The sequence below is a fragment of the Pristiophorus japonicus genome, chromosome 7 (assembly GCF_044704955.1).
Source record: "Pristiophorus japonicus isolate sPriJap1 chromosome 7, sPriJap1.hap1, whole genome shotgun sequence".
Classification (NCBI taxonomy): domain Eukaryota; kingdom Metazoa; phylum Chordata; class Chondrichthyes; family Pristiophoridae; genus Pristiophorus; species Pristiophorus japonicus.
The window spans coordinates 112,559,137-112,574,549 of record NC_091983.1 but is presented as its reverse complement, the minus strand read 5'-3'; the positions used below and the strand labels follow the sequence as shown (position 1 = coordinate 112,574,549).

The window sequence follows — 15,413 nt, the reverse complement described above, 5'->3', positions numbered from 1 at the left end:
CCCTCTACCCCCCTCCTCCCCCTCCCCTCGCTGTCAGAAACACAGACACTGGACAGACAGAGAATGAGAGACACACACTGACAGACAGACAGAGAGATAGAGGCACTGACAGAGACACACTGGGGGGGGGGGGGGGGGCGGGGGGGCATCCCAGCACGCTGTTGGAGGGCTCCCGGGTGCTGCAGTCGGTAAGTAGAAAATGTTTTATTTATTGATTTAAAAAAAAATAATTTTTTTTTGGATTGATTTATTGATGTATTTATCATTTATTATTAATGATGGCTCTTTATTTGTAAAACTGAAGTGTTTAATGTTTGTAAACTTCCCTTTAAACCACCCCCCCCCCCATTCCCTACGCCTGATTTGTAACCTGCGCCTGATTTTCTAAAGTGTAGACAAGGTTTTTTCGAGCATACAAAAATCTTCACTTACTACATTCTAAGTTAGTTTGGAGTAAGTTTTCACTGACGAAACTTTGAAAACAGGCGTAAGTGGCCGGACACGCCCCCTTTTGAAAAAATAATTCTGTTCCAAAGTGAAACTGTTCTAACTGACTAGAACTGGAGCAAACTAAATGGCGAGAATTCCGATTTCTAAGATACTCCGTTCTACACCAGTTGCTCCTAAAAATCAGGAGCAAATCATGTCGAAACTTGGGGCCATTGAAACAACTGTATGTAAAACTCAGCGGAATGTTGCGTCTCTAACCAATTATGAGCCTCAGGCCAAATGAAACTGACCTTCGAACTCACAGTCCATTCCATCATTTTAATCAAGTGTGATGTGTTAATTTAGTAATCTTTTCAATTGGAAACTGCATAGATTCACTTATCCTAATTGGCTGCACATCTACTCATAATGTGAGATTTTGTGGAGCTGCATGCAATGTTTCTGTAATTATTTAATGGGTTTCTTGGAAAAAAAAAGTAATAATTAAACCAATAAATTCACTGACAGCGTGAGCTTGTATGTTCTGTGAATACTGGTCACAAGTCCCTTTACATTCCTTCCAGCTGAAAAATAAGATCATTAATTGATGCTTATAATGGTTATTCAGAGTTCACATCCTGAGCATACAATAAGTAATTGTTAGCTAGCTCCCTCTGTAGGCTAATTTGTGTACATAACAAAAAGTTTTTCGTCCTCGTCAAATAACGGTTGCTCTGTAAAACATTATATTTTTACGAAGGTTGAAAACAGTACAATTCCCCCCTCCCCCCCCAGCTTTCAAAATGTTGCAACATCTTCACGTAAAAAATCGGACTCTTTACTATGATCGTCTGATTTGGCGTGGGAAAGAGAATACAGGTTGCACCTCTCTTATCCGGCACCCTCGGGACCTGGCCTGTGCAGGATAAGGGATTTTGTCGGACGAGGGGAGGTCACGATTGGATGGTACAGGTACTGAGCAAGGGGATATCGGGGCTGGCTGGCTTGGGGCTGGGAGTGCGGCAGAGAGATCATAGGGCGGGGCGGTGGATCGCGGGGTCACGCCAGCAATTGCAGGAGTCAGCAACGAGGAAGGACGTCAATTTGTTCATGTCGTAGCAGCCAGGAATGGTGCCGGACGAGGGGTGTTGCCCGATATGGGAATCCCGGATAAGGGAGGTTCAACCTATATATCAAAATGTGAAATTTCTATCGGAATTTATGACCCAAGATGTTTTTATAAAAATTGTCATCATGTGTTTTGGTAAATATATAGTTACTCACTTTAGGCTAAGACATTGTAGGAGGTGATATTGTTTGTGCAAGTTCCATATTGTCAATTGCTTCAGTTTATGATTCAGCTAAAATGTTCTGTGACACTGATGAAAAAACTTTTCCTCTTGCTTTGTTTTGAGCTTTCTCGCAATTGTTTTCCCCTGCAATCATTCACTTACACGTCATTGCATGTAACTACTGATGGAACCTGTATCAAAACTAAAGTTTCTCAGCAGGTAACTTACTGCTATGTGTGGATTATTTCTACCATGGATTTCTCTAAGTTTATTTCACGAGAAATATACCCAGGTTAATGTTTTTTTTTAATTTTCTGTGATTATTTAAGATTATAGGTGGTATTAAGGCTGTGCAAGACATTGCAGTCCAAACAGATGAAAGACTCTTCAAGGCCATGATCCCAGTTGCCTGTCTTCATATCACCATTCTTGTGACATACCTTGCAAGTGAGGTGGAGGTGAACAAGTGAGTTTTTTGCAATGAATGCTAAACTGGGTAATGCAATTCAGTTGTGTAACATTTATAGAAGCATTATAAAATGGCTATTCAATACTATATTTTCCCATTTATTAAGTTATTTTCCTGCCTTCCCAAGCTGCACACCATTCCTTGGCAGATTGTTTGGGTGAGTGTCCTACCCCTAGGAGAAAGAGGAATCATTAAAATTGTTTGTCCGCCTTTTAAGCTGGTGAATGATGGAGAGCAGAGAGAAAGTAACTTCACCAAAACACATTGACTACTTAAATAGCTTGCTGCTATTATGTTTTCCTCCTCCTCTCACTGATTTAGTTGCCATTTCCTTTTGTGGTCTTCACTTTGCATTCTACTTCATTCAGTAACCTGATGTCTTTATTTTGAACCATCCATAGCTTCAGGCTTCTCAGAACATTTCATTTTGTTACTTTTTCAAAACGTTTAGGAAAATATCCAATTTTTTTTTTACAGAACAGTAAAATAAATAAATTCCAGGGCTGGACATTCCCCTGCATTTGCACCCGGAGACAAGCAGAATCTGGGCATAAATCAATTACGTGGCTTAAAAGATCGCAGAATTTTAAGTGTAAGTGAGTTACACATGGAATGACAGTACACCCAAATTTCCTCGATTTTTTTTTTCCAGCTGTCCATCAAGCCCCCCGCCAGAACAAATCTCTGCCCACAAAATACTTAAATGTAAGTCTCCTCCAATTTGGGCTTATTCAGAGGATCATTGCAACCAGATTTTCAGCCAATGCAAGAAACAAACTCACTCTTCTGGTGTTTTATTGCAAACTTTTGAGCGTTTAAAATAAATGTTATTTGCACTGAAACCTGCACTATATTTTCTGTTTCTTTTCATGCATTTTTATGACATAAGTATAAGTCACATTAAAAATTGAAAAGCTTCCCTGAATACAGGTTCTTAAATATGCTGTGTCTGGTATGGATGAAGTAAGGTTAAATGAGTTGACCTGGGACCTGGCCTGTGCCAGATAAGGGATTTTGCCAGACGAGGGGCGATCACGTTAAATGAGTTGAAACATAAATTTTCATACTTAAAGAAGAAATAGATGGTGTGGGTTTGATGCTTTCCTTGGGCCTTGATTATTTATGCTGATTTCTGCCCATTTTATGTTTGGGTGTATTCTAATAGGATTGGGAGGGTACTTGGGCATAACTTTGGCAAAATAGGCATGACATTGAGTGCACTTTCAGGCTTAAACTCCGAGTTGCACCAATAGGGGAAACGCTAGTCCTCAGTCATTTGTTTCCCATCACAGATTTCTCCAATTCTTATTTCCAGTTCCCACACCCATTTCTGCAATGTGCATCTCTTGGAAGCTTACAAACAATGCACAGTTTAATGTGCAGTCAAAAACAAAGACATTGATATCCCATCCGTGTCTACCTTTCGAGATCTATAAAGAGAAACACAGTTACTTTTTTCTCACCGCCCGAAGCTGTAATTAAGCTTGTAAAAATTGCTCTTCACTGTTGTTTCATATTTCAGACGGTACTGCTTTACTCAGTTTCATAAATGTTCAGTGCAATTTGTAAGGATTGAAGCACCAAAATGGGCATGACTGTATTTTCAGTAGCTGCCAGAATGGCCCTGAAATCCCGGTTTCTTCTTCCCGCGGGCGTTCGACTAAAAATAGGAGAAAAGATGCGCACTTGCCTTTTGGTCGAACACGCGCCAGAGATCCCGGTCCTGAGGCCTCCTCTTCTTGCGCACCGGAGCGCGTTCACGTTGGGACGTCCGTACAAGTCACATGGGCCTGGACACCCAATCACGGTAAAGTATTTTCTTATTCATAGTAATAGGAGTTTCATAAGTCTGAAACTCCGATTACTATGAATGAGAAACACACCCAAACACTGCATAAAACATTTAAAAATCACCTCACATAAATACATTATAGAAATTAAAGTTGATAGAAAATAAGGGAGGATTAAGAAAAAAAGGGACGCTTAAGTCATATACCAATGGTTAAATACTATAGAATCTTTAGAGGAATATAGAAAGTTAAGAGGCAAAGTTAAAAAGGATATTAGGAATGCTAAGTGAGAGCATGAGAAATTCTTGGCCAGTAAAATTAAGGAAAACCCTAAGATGTTCTATAAATATATTAAGAGTAAGAGGGTAACGAAAGAAAGGGTAGGACCTATTAGAGACCATGAGGGTAATCTTTGTGTGGAAGATATTGGTAGGGGTCTTAACGAATACTTTGCATCTGTTTTCACAAAGGAAAGGGGCAATGCAGATATTGCTGTCAAGGAGAAGTGTGATATTCTGGATGAAATAAATATGGTGAGAGAGGAAGTATTAAGGGGTTTAGCAGCTTTGAAAGTAGAAAGTCCGCAGGCTCGGATGAAATGCATCCCAGGCTGTTGAGCGAAGTAAAAGAGGAAATAGCAGAGGCCTTGACCATCATTTTCCAGTCCTCTTTGGATCTGGATATTGTGCTGGAGGATTGGAGGACTGTTAATGTAGTACCCTTGTTTAAGAAGGGAGAAAGGGATAAGCCGAGTAATTATAGGCCTGTCAGCCTAACCTCAGTGGTGGGAAAATTATTGGAAAAAATCCTGAAAGACAGGATAAGTTTGCATTTGGAAAGGCAAGGATTAATTAGGGACAGTCAACACAGGTTTGTTAAGGGAAGATCATGTTTGACTAACTTAATTGAATTTTTTGAGGAGGTAACTAAGAGGGTCGATGAGGGTAGTGTGTACAATGTACTATATATGGACATTAGCAAGGCTTTTGATAAGGTCCCACATGGTAGACTGGTCATGAAGGTTAAAGCACATGGGATACAGGGCAAAGTGGCAAATTGGATCCAAAATTGGCTTGGAGGTAGGAAGCAAAGTGTAATGATTGATAGATGTTTTTGTGACTGAAAGGATGTTTCCAGTGGGGTTCCGCAGGGCTCAGTACTGGGTCCCTTGCATTTTATGGTATATATCAATGAATTAGATTTGAATATAGGGAGTATGATTGAGAAATTTGCAGATGACACTAAAATTGGCTGTTGTTGATAATGAAGAGGAAAGTCATGGGCTGCAGGAGGATATTAATCTGCTGCACAGGTGGGCAGAGCAGTGGCAAATGGAATTTAATTCAGAGAAGTGTGAGGTGATGCACTTTGGGAGGGCTAATAAGGAAAGGCTATACACATTAAGCGATAGGCCACTTAATAGCTTAGATGAACAAAGGGACCTGGGAGTGCTAGTCCACAGATCTCTGAAAGTAGCAAGCCAGGTGGTTAAGAATGCATACGGAATGCTTGCCTTTATTGGACGAGGCATACAATATAAGAGCAGGGAGGTTATGCTTAAATTGTATAATAGTTTGGTAAGGACTCTGGGGAGGTACCAGCGGATTGGAAAGCAGCTAATGTAACGCCTCTGTTTAAAAAAGGGGGCAGACAAAAGGTAGGTAACTATAGGCCGGTTAGTTTAACATCTGTAGAGGGGAAAATGATTGAAACCATCATTAAGGAAGAAATAGCGGGACATCTAGATAGGAATAGTGCAATCAAGCAGACGCAGCATGGATTCATGAAGGGGAAATCATGTTTAACTAATTTACTGGAATTCTTTGAGGATATAACGAGCATGGTGGATAGAGGTGTACCGATGGATGTGGTGTATTTAGATTTCCAAAAGGTATTCGATAAGGTGCCACACAAAAGGTTACTGCAGAAGATAAAGGTACGCGGAGTCAGTGGAAATGTATTAGCATGGATAGAGAATTGGCTGGCTAACAGAAAGCAGAGAGTCGGGATAAATGGGTCCTTTTCGGGTTGGAAATCGGTGGTTAGTGGTGTGCCACAGAGATCGGTGCTGGGACCACAACTGTTTACAATTTACATAGATGACCTGGAAGAGGGGATGGAGTATAGTGTAACAAAATTTGCGGATGACACAAAGATTAGTGGGAAAGCGGGTTGTGTAGAGGACACAGAGAGGCTGCAAAGAGATTTAGATAGGTTAAGCGAATGGGCTAAGGTTTGGCAGATGGAATACAATGTCGGAAAATGTGAGGTCATCCACCTTGGAAAAAAAACAGTAAAAGGGAATATTATTTGAATGGGGAGAAATTACAACATGCTGCGGTGCAGAGGGACCTGGGGGTCCTTGTGCATGAATCCCAAAAAGTTAGTTTGCAGGTGCAGCAGGTAATCAGGAAGGCGAATGGAATGTTGGCCTTCATTGCGAGAGGGATGGAGTACAAAAGCAGGGAGGTCCTGCTGCAACTGTACAGGGTATTGGTGAGGCCGCACCTGGAGTACTGTGTGCAGTTTTGGTCACCTTACTTAAGGAAGAATATACTAGCTTTGGAGGGGGTACAGAGACGATTCACTAAGCTGATTCCGGAGATGAGGGGGTTACCTTGTGATGATAGATTGAGTAGACTGGGTCTTTACTCGTTGGAGTTTAGAAGGATAAGGGGTTATCTTATCGAAACACTTAAAATAATGAAAGGGATAGACAAGATAGAGGCAGAGAGGTTGTTTCCACTGGTCGGGGAGACTAGAACTAGGGGGCACAGCCTCAAAATACGGGGGAGCCAATTTAAAACCGAGTTGAGAAGGAATTTCTCCTCCCAGAGGGTTGTGAATCTGTGGAATTCTCTGCCCAAGGAAGCAGTTGAGGCTAGCTCATTGAATGTATTCAAGTCACAGATGGATAGATTTTTAACAAATAAGGGAATTAAGGGTTATGGGGAACGGGCGGGTAAGTGGAGCTGAGTCCACGGCCAGATCAGCCATGATCTTATTGAATGGCGGAGCAGGCTCAAGGGGCTAGATGGCCAACTCCTGTTCCTAATTCTTATGTTCTTATGTTCTTATGCCACAACTGGAGTAGAGCGTGCAGTTCTAGTCGCAATATTATGGGAAGGACGTGATTGCACTAGAGAGGGTGCAGAGAAGATTTACTTGGATGCTGCCTGGAATGGAGAATCATTGTTATGAGGACAGATTGGATAGGCTGGGTTTGTTCTCATTGGAACAGAGGAAGTTGAGAGGCGACCTCATTGAAGTGTACAAATATTGAGGGGCCTGGACATAGTGGATAGTAAGGGTCTATTTCCATTGGTGGAGGGATCTATAACGAGGGGGCATAGTTTTAATGTGGTTGGTGGAAGGTTTAGAGGGGATTTGAGGAGGGGGGCTTCTTTACGCAGAGGGTTGTGGAGATCTTGAACTCGCTGCCTGGAAGAGTGGTGGATGCAGAAACCCTCACCACTTTTAAGAGATGGTTGAATGGGCATTTAAAGTGCAATAACCTGCAGGGTTATAGACCTGGAACTGATAATTGTGATTAGACTGGATGACCTTTTGTTGGACGGCGCAGATATAATGGTAAGGACTGCAGGAAATAGAATATGGCTAGCGTGATCTTCTGGACTAGTTTCGATTGCCTGGATGGGTCGGAGAGGAATTTTCCCAGATTTTTTCTCCCTAAATTGGCCTGGGTTTTTCTCTGGTTTTTGCCTCTCCCAGGAGATCACATGGCTCCGGTTGGGGTGGAGTGTAGAATGTTTCAGTATAAGGGGTGTCGCAGTTGTGTGAGGTGGACTGGTTGGGCTGGGTGCTCTTTGCCTTTCCGTCATTGTTCATAGGTTTATATATAACCTTCAGGGCTGCTGACCAAGGGCTGTGCGGCTCTTTGTCGGCCTCCTTCTGCGCTGTAAATTTCTATGTTTCTATATGTTTCGATGTAAATGTTTTAAAAAAAAATATTTGCCGATTTTTAAAAAAGTTTTAATTATGGTTTAAAATAAAATTTCCTGAGTGGGCAGGGTTTTTAACATAAATATGTATTTTTAAATATTATTTTAGTATGTTTTTATTTTAATATGTTTTTGATATGTTTTTAAACTCTTACGCTGGTAAAAGTAGGCTTTGTGCCTGCTTTTACCAGGCGCAAGAGTTTTAAGGACATTCGCAGGGCAAGGGATGGGCAAATAGCCCAATCTCTGCCGTGGGAATGTCCTTCCCCCCGAGATGCAGCCATCCGTCAAGCCAGAAACTTGACAGATCGGAAAAGCCGGTTTTCAGCGCATGCGCATTGCGTGCTGAAAACCGGCTTTTCCGATGTCTTCCAGGGTCCGTATGGAGTGTGTACGGACCTGGGGAGGCCGGAATTTCAGGACCAATATTTTTTTTAACATTTTGACAAAATAAGTACGAGGCCATTGCCAGACTTTTTCCATGAAAGGAACTTGGTGACAAGAGTTCAAACTCATTCCTTTGTTTTTGTAAGCTGTTTGATTTTCTTTCTGATAGGGCAGTGAATGCTGTTGAAGAATGCAAGGAGACCGTACAGGAAATCCTACAGGGAACACGGTTGGCCCTGCGATTTCAAGGGATTGCAGACTTTAGAGGTGAAGTGGTATTTGCGCAGCTGGTGCAAAACGAGCACCTGACAACACTAGCACATATTGCAGGTAAGTAGTTTGGTTTGAATTTGCTTTCAAAGGTGGTTTATATTATTATGTTTGAGAGAAAATGTTGATTAAGTAACAGTTTTGTAAATATTTTTGAATAATTTCGGTCAGAATGTCCCATTTACAGCAAATGTACTCAGAACTTGCTAGTTTTTCTTTGATTGAAATACTTCCTATTTAAATCTTTTCTGGAATACTCTCCTAAAAGTACTACTTTGTCGTGGTTTTTCAAGGCTGGTGTCTCTTTCAGTTTGGCTTTTATTTTTTAACATTCACAACTTTTAACTTGATGCACAGGAAAATTTTGTTTGGGCTGAGTTTAAGATATAAATGAGATTTGAATGTTATCCCACAGAATGTTTTGTCGTTTTAATTTTTCCCCGTTTTTGCTCGTGGCACTGTAACTGTGGTTGTCCTATGAGGAGAGATTGAGTAGATTGGGCCTATACTCTCTGGAGTTTAGAAGAATAAGAGGTGATCTCATTGAAACATACAAGATTCTGAGGGGGATTGACAGGATAAATGCTGAGAGGTTGTTTGTCCTGGAAGGAGACTCTAGAACTAGGGGGCACAGTCTCAGGATAAGGGGTCGGCTATTTAAGACTGAGATGAAGAGGAATTTCTTCACTCAGAGAGTTGTGAATCTTTGGAATCTGTGGATGCTCAGTTGTCGAGTATATTCAAGGCTGAGATAGATAGATTTTTGGATTATACAAGAATCAAGGGATATAGGGATAGTGCTGAAAGTGGAGTTGAGGTCGAAGATCAACCATAATCTGATTGAACGGTGGAGCAGGCTCCAAGGGCCATGTGGCCTCCTGCTCCTAATTCTTATGTGCTTATGTAATGTTTTCCAAAGTTTTCTTTTAGTTTGAAACATCAAAGAAAGCGGATGAATTCTCAAAAAGTAAACTGCAGTTTGTCTGGGTGAACATGAAACTAACAAACCCGGGACAAAGTTATACTATAAGTACCTGCTTAGGGCAGCGCAGACAGCAGTATGCTGCCGGTTGTGTGACCTTCGGCCAGGGAATATAGGACTTCACAGAGGAGCTGACATACATGTGCAGATTGCTGATTGCAATTCATTGTTAACAAAGAGCAAACGGAACAGTTTGTTATTTGCTGACACTGAAAAGGATGAAAAATGAAATTTTGAAAAATTCCCTTGTGCAATGGAATCAGATGCGTTGTTTTAGACCTACCATTAACATTGAAGTTGGATGATCAGAAAGTGAGCAACCTTAAATATATCCATACAACAATTAACTGTGATGAAACATTTCACTTCCCTCATTACAATATTACAAAATATTGAAGGATATGAATACATACAAAATAAAATGATGTGCAAATCTGGCTGATAGGGACATTTTAAAATACAGTGAGATAACTTCCGTAACACAACATACAAAGTATCACGCTGTTGGAGACTTCCTTTCCATCAAAGGAACATTGGTTAGATTCAGACCAACAAACTGTTCTTTGAAATAATTGATCAAAGGCAAGATGTGAACTACAAAATGCAATAGCTCAGAACGAAGCCTTTTTCTTAGTGAACACCTTGACTGCCCATTGATGTCTGTGTACTGATCTAAAAATTGGAACAGGACAAACCTGCAATTTATTGATTGGCAGACTCCGCCAGGTTTTTTCTAATTCGTTCGGGGATGTGGGCGTTACTGGCAAGGCCATCATTTATTGCCCATCCCTAATTGCCCTCGAGAAGGTGGTGGTGGTGAGCTGCCTTCTTGAACCTCTGCAGTCCTTGTGGTGAAGGTACTCTCACAATGCTGTTAGGGAGGGAGTTCCAGGATTTTGACCCAGCGATGATGAAGGAACGGCGATATATTTCCAAGTCAGGATGGTGCGTGACTTGGAGGGGATGGTGCACCCATTCACCTGATGCCCTTGTCCTAGGTGGTGTGGGTTGCGGGTTTGGAAGTTGCTGCCGAAGAAGCCGTGGCAAGTTGCTGCAGTGCATCTTATAGCGGGTACACACTGCAGCCACGGTGCGCCGGTGGTGGAGGGAGTAAATGTTGAAGATGGTAGATGGGGTGCCAATCAATCGGGCTGCTTTGTCCTGGATGGTGTTGAGCTTCTTGAGTGTTGTTGGGGCTGCACTCATCCAGGCAAGTGGAGAGTATTCCATCACACTCCTGACTTGTGCCTTGTAGATGATGGAAAGGCTTTGGGGAGTCAGGAGCTGAGACACCTCGCTGCAGAATACTCTGCCTTTGACCCGCTCTTGTTGCTGGTCCAGTTAAATTTCTGGCCAATGGCAACTCCCCAGGATATTGATTGTGGAGGATTCAGCGATGGTAATGCCATTGAATATCAAGGGGAGGTGGTTAGACTCTCGCTTGTTGGAGATGGTCATTACCTGGCACTTGTGTGGTGCTAATGTTACTTGCCATTTATTAGCCCTAGCCTGAATGTCGTCCAGGTCTTGCTGCATGCGGGCATAGACTGCTTCATTTTCTGAGGAGTTGCAAATGGAACTGAACACTGCAATCATTACCGAACATCCCCACTTCTGACCTTATGATTGTTAGAAATTGCTTCTTTACGGCTATCTCTGGTCACTTTAAATAATCAGGTTTAAGTGCAAACCAATATGGTGAATATATTGTGTTTAATCAGAGCCGAAGATGGAATATAACACATTAGTTATACAGTAAAAACACACGACCATAACAATAGTTGAAATCGATCCGATCGGACAGACTGTTGACACACGTGAGCATTTCTGTTCTTTCTGTCATCTACGGCTTTCTTCACTCTTTCTCTCTCTCTCTCTCCTTCCGTCTGTGACTACAAGCTTCCGGGAGGTCACCTTTAACTATATTTAGGGGTGAGCCTGATCCAGAATATTGACAGGAAATTTTGACCTATAAAGGTTCCCCATAAAACTTAATATCCAATAAGGCTTCAGTTCTTTGTCTCGATTCTTGTTTCAAGAACCTGCCTTAAGATGTCTTACGATTTTGGTCACATGTCATTGTTTATACCTTCTCGAGGACGCTTTTCATTGGAACTCCTTTGATCTCTCTCTGTCTCTATTCTCTTGGGTACAATGAATACAAAGCCTAGCCCTCTATCCTTTGAACTTATGAAGCCAAACCAGAGCTTTGTCACTTTAACTGGTCTTTACGACATAACAAACTGCCTTTGTTTCCATCAATTCCTACAACCCTCCTTCCATTCTAAGCCTTTTCTATACAAATTGTCTTAAAGATACATAAACAAACTGAAGCTTTAACTTGAAAGCCACAGATAATTAGCATTTCGAAGCAGTCCCTATCATTCTAAGGAGACACTTCCTCTCCAGTTCTAAACAATGATTTAAAACACAACGTCTGTATCAGTTTTGTACATTTTTAGGCATCCTTTGTCTCTAACATGATGGAGGGTAGGTCATCGATGAAGCAGCCGAGGACACTGCCCTGTGGAACTCTTGCAGCGATGTCCTGGGACTGGGATGATTAACCTCCAACAACCATAACCATCTTCCTTTGTGCTAGGTATGACCCTCAGCCAGTGGAGAGCTTCCCCCCTGATTCCCATTGACATTGGCTCCTTAATGCCACACTCAGTTAAATGCTGCCTTGATATCAAGGACAGTCACTCTTGCATCACCTCTGGAATTCAGCTCTTTTGTCCATGTTTGGACCAAGGCAATAATGAGGTCTGGAGCTGAATGGTCCTGGCGAAACCCAAACTAAGCATTGGTGAGCAGGTTATTGGTGAGTAAGTGCTGCTTGGTAGCACTGTCGACATAGCCTTTGTTGTATCTAATGCACTCAGCCCTTTATTGATATTGTATAGAAGGAATCAAATTAGCTGAAAACTGGCTTCTGTGATGGTGGGGACCTCAATTCTGTGCCCATCAGCTGAGAAAGAAAGAAAGAAAGACTTGGATTTCTATAGTGCCTTTCATGACCATTGGACATCTCAAAGCGCTTTACAGCCAATGAAATACTTTTGGCATGTTGTCACTGTTGTAATGTGGGAAACACAGCAGCAAACTCCCACAAACAGTAATGTTGATAATGACTAGATCATCTGTTTTTGTTATGTTGATTGAGGGATAAATATTGGCCAAGACACCGGGAATAACTCCCCTGTTCTTCTTTGAAATAGTGCCATGGGATCTTTTACGTCCACCTGAGAGGGCAGACGGGACCTCGGTTTAACATCTCATCCGAAAGACAGCACCTCTGACAGTGCAGTTCTCCCTCAGTACTGCTCTGGAGTGTCAGCTTAGATTTATGTGCTCAAGTTCCTGGAATGGGACTTGAACCTACAACCTTCTGATTCAGAGGCGAGTGTGCAATCCGCTGAGCCACAGCTGATACTGAGGGAGGCTGAGGGAAGGCGGCAGATGGTAATCACCAGGAAGTATCTTTGCCTGCTTGACCTGAAGCCATGTGACTTCATGGAGTCTGGAGTCAATGTGGAGGAGTCCCAGGGCCACTCCCTCCTGACTGTATACCATCGTGCTGCCTCCTCTGACAGGTGTGTCCTGCTGGTGAGACAGGACATACCCAGGAATGGTGGTGGAGGAGTCTGGGCATGTCCTGTCTGGATGAAAGTTATGATTCTGTCAGTATGACTCTGGCAGGCTGTTGCTTGACTAGTCTGTGGGGCAGATCTCCCAATTTTGGCACAAGACCCCAGATGTTAGTGAGGAGGACTTTGCTGGGTCGACTGGGTTGGGTGTGCCGTTGTCGTGTCTGAAACCAGTGCCTAGGTCCGACCGGTTTTATTATTATTGTTTTTCGTAGCGGTTTGGCACAGCTGAGTGGCTTGCTGAGCAGTTAAGAATCAACCACATTGCTGTGGGTCTGGAGTCACATATAGGCCAGACTGGGTAAACATCGAAACATCGAAAATAGGTGCAGGAACAGGCCATTCAGCCCTTCTAGCCTGCACCGCCATTCAATGAGTTCATGGCTGAACATGCAACTTCAGTACCCCCTTCCTGCTTTCACGCCATACCCCTTGATCCCCGAGTAGTAAGGACTTCATCTAACTCCCTTTTGAATATATTTAGTGAATTGGCCTCAACTACTTTCTGTGGTAGAGAATTCCACAGGTTCACCACTCTCTGGGTGAAGAAGTTTCTCCTTATCTCGGTCCTAAATGGCTTACCCCTTATCCTTAGACTGTGACCTCTGGTTCTGGACTTCCCCAACATTGGGAACATTCTTCCTACATCCAACCTGTCCAAACCCGTCAGAATTTTAAACGTTTCTATGAGGTCCCCTCTCACTCTTCTGAACTCCAGTGAATACAAGCCCAGTTGATCCAGTCTTTCTTGATAGGTCAGTCCCACCATCCCGGAAATCAGTCTGGTGAATCTTCGCTGCACTCCCTCAATAGCAAGAATGCCCTTCCTCAAGTTAGGAGACCAAAACTGTACACAATACTCCAGGTGTGGCCTCACCATGGCCCTGTACAACTGTAGCAACACCCCCCTGCCCCTGTACTCAAATCCCCTCGCTATGAAGGCCAACATGCCATTTGCTTTCTTAACCGCCTGCTGTACCTGCATGCCAACCTTCAATGACTGATATACCATGACACCCAGGTCTCGTTGCACCTTCCCTTTTCCTAATCTGTCACCATTCAGATAATAGTCTGTCTCTCTGTTTTTACCACCAAAGTGGATAACCTCACATTTATCCACATTATACTTCATCTGCCACGCATTTGCCCACTCACCTAACCTATCCAAGTCACTCTGCAGCCTCATAGCATCCTCCTCGCAGCTCACACTGCCACCCAACTTAGTGTCATCTGCAAATTTGGAGATACTACATTTAATCCCCTCGTCTAAATCATTAATGTACAATGTAAACAACTGGGGCCCCAGCACAGAACCTTGCGGTACCCCACGAATCACTGCCTGCCATTCTGAAAAGTCCCCATTTACTCCTACTCTTTGCTTCCTGTCTGACAACCAGTTCTCAACCCACGTCAGCACACTACCCCCAATCCCATGTGCTTTAACTTTGCACATTAATCTCTTGTATGGGACCTTGTCGAAAGCCTTCTGAAAGTCCAAATATACCACATCAACTAGTACTCCTTTGTCCACTTTATTGGAAACATCCTCAAAAAATTCCAGAAGATTTGTCAAGCATGATCTCCCTTTCACAAATCCATGCTGACTTGGACCTATCATGTCACCATTTTCCAAATGCGCTGCTATGACATCCTTAATAATTGATTCCATCATTTTACCCACTACCAATGTCAGGCTGACCGGTCTATAATTCCCTGCTTTCTCTCTCCCTCCTTTTTTAAAAAGTGGGGTTACATTGGCTACCCTCCACTCGATAGGAACTGATCCAGAGTCAATGGAATGTTGGAAAATGACTGTCAATGCACCCGCTATTTCCAAGGCCACCTCCTTGAGTACTCTGGGATGCAGTCCATCAGGCCCTGGGGATTTATCGGCCTTCAATCCCATCAATTTCCCCAACACAATTTCCCGACTAATAAAGATTTCCCTCAGTTCCTCCTCCTTACTAGACCCTCTGACCACTTTTATATCCGGAAGGTTGTTTGTGTCCTCCTTAGTGAATACTGAACCAAAGTACTTGTTCAATTGGTCTGCCATTTCTTTGTTCCCCGTTATGACTTCCCCTGATTCTGACTGCAGGGGACCTACGTTTGTCTTTACTAACCTTTTTCTCTTTACATACCTATAGAAACTTTTGCAATCCGCCTTAATGTTCCCTGCAAG

At 42.7% G+C, this 15,413-nt stretch overlaps 1 protein-coding gene across 4 annotated transcripts in view; it reads left to right on the top strand.

Annotated features, from left to right (window-relative positions):
* The window catches only part of LOC139267243 (A-kinase anchor protein 7), a 238,466-nt gene that overhangs the window by 37,510 nt on the left and 185,543 nt on the right, over window positions 1–15,413 (top strand). For all 4 annotated transcript variants that reach the window (XM_070885252.1, XM_070885250.1, XM_070885254.1 and 1 more), the window contains exons 4-5: window positions 2,051–2,187; window positions 8,499–8,659. In XM_070885252.1, coding sequence (XP_070741353.1) covers window positions 2,051–2,187; window positions 8,499–8,659 — 298 coding nt within the window. The remainder of the gene's footprint in view (window positions 1–2,050; window positions 2,188–8,498; window positions 8,660–15,413) is intronic.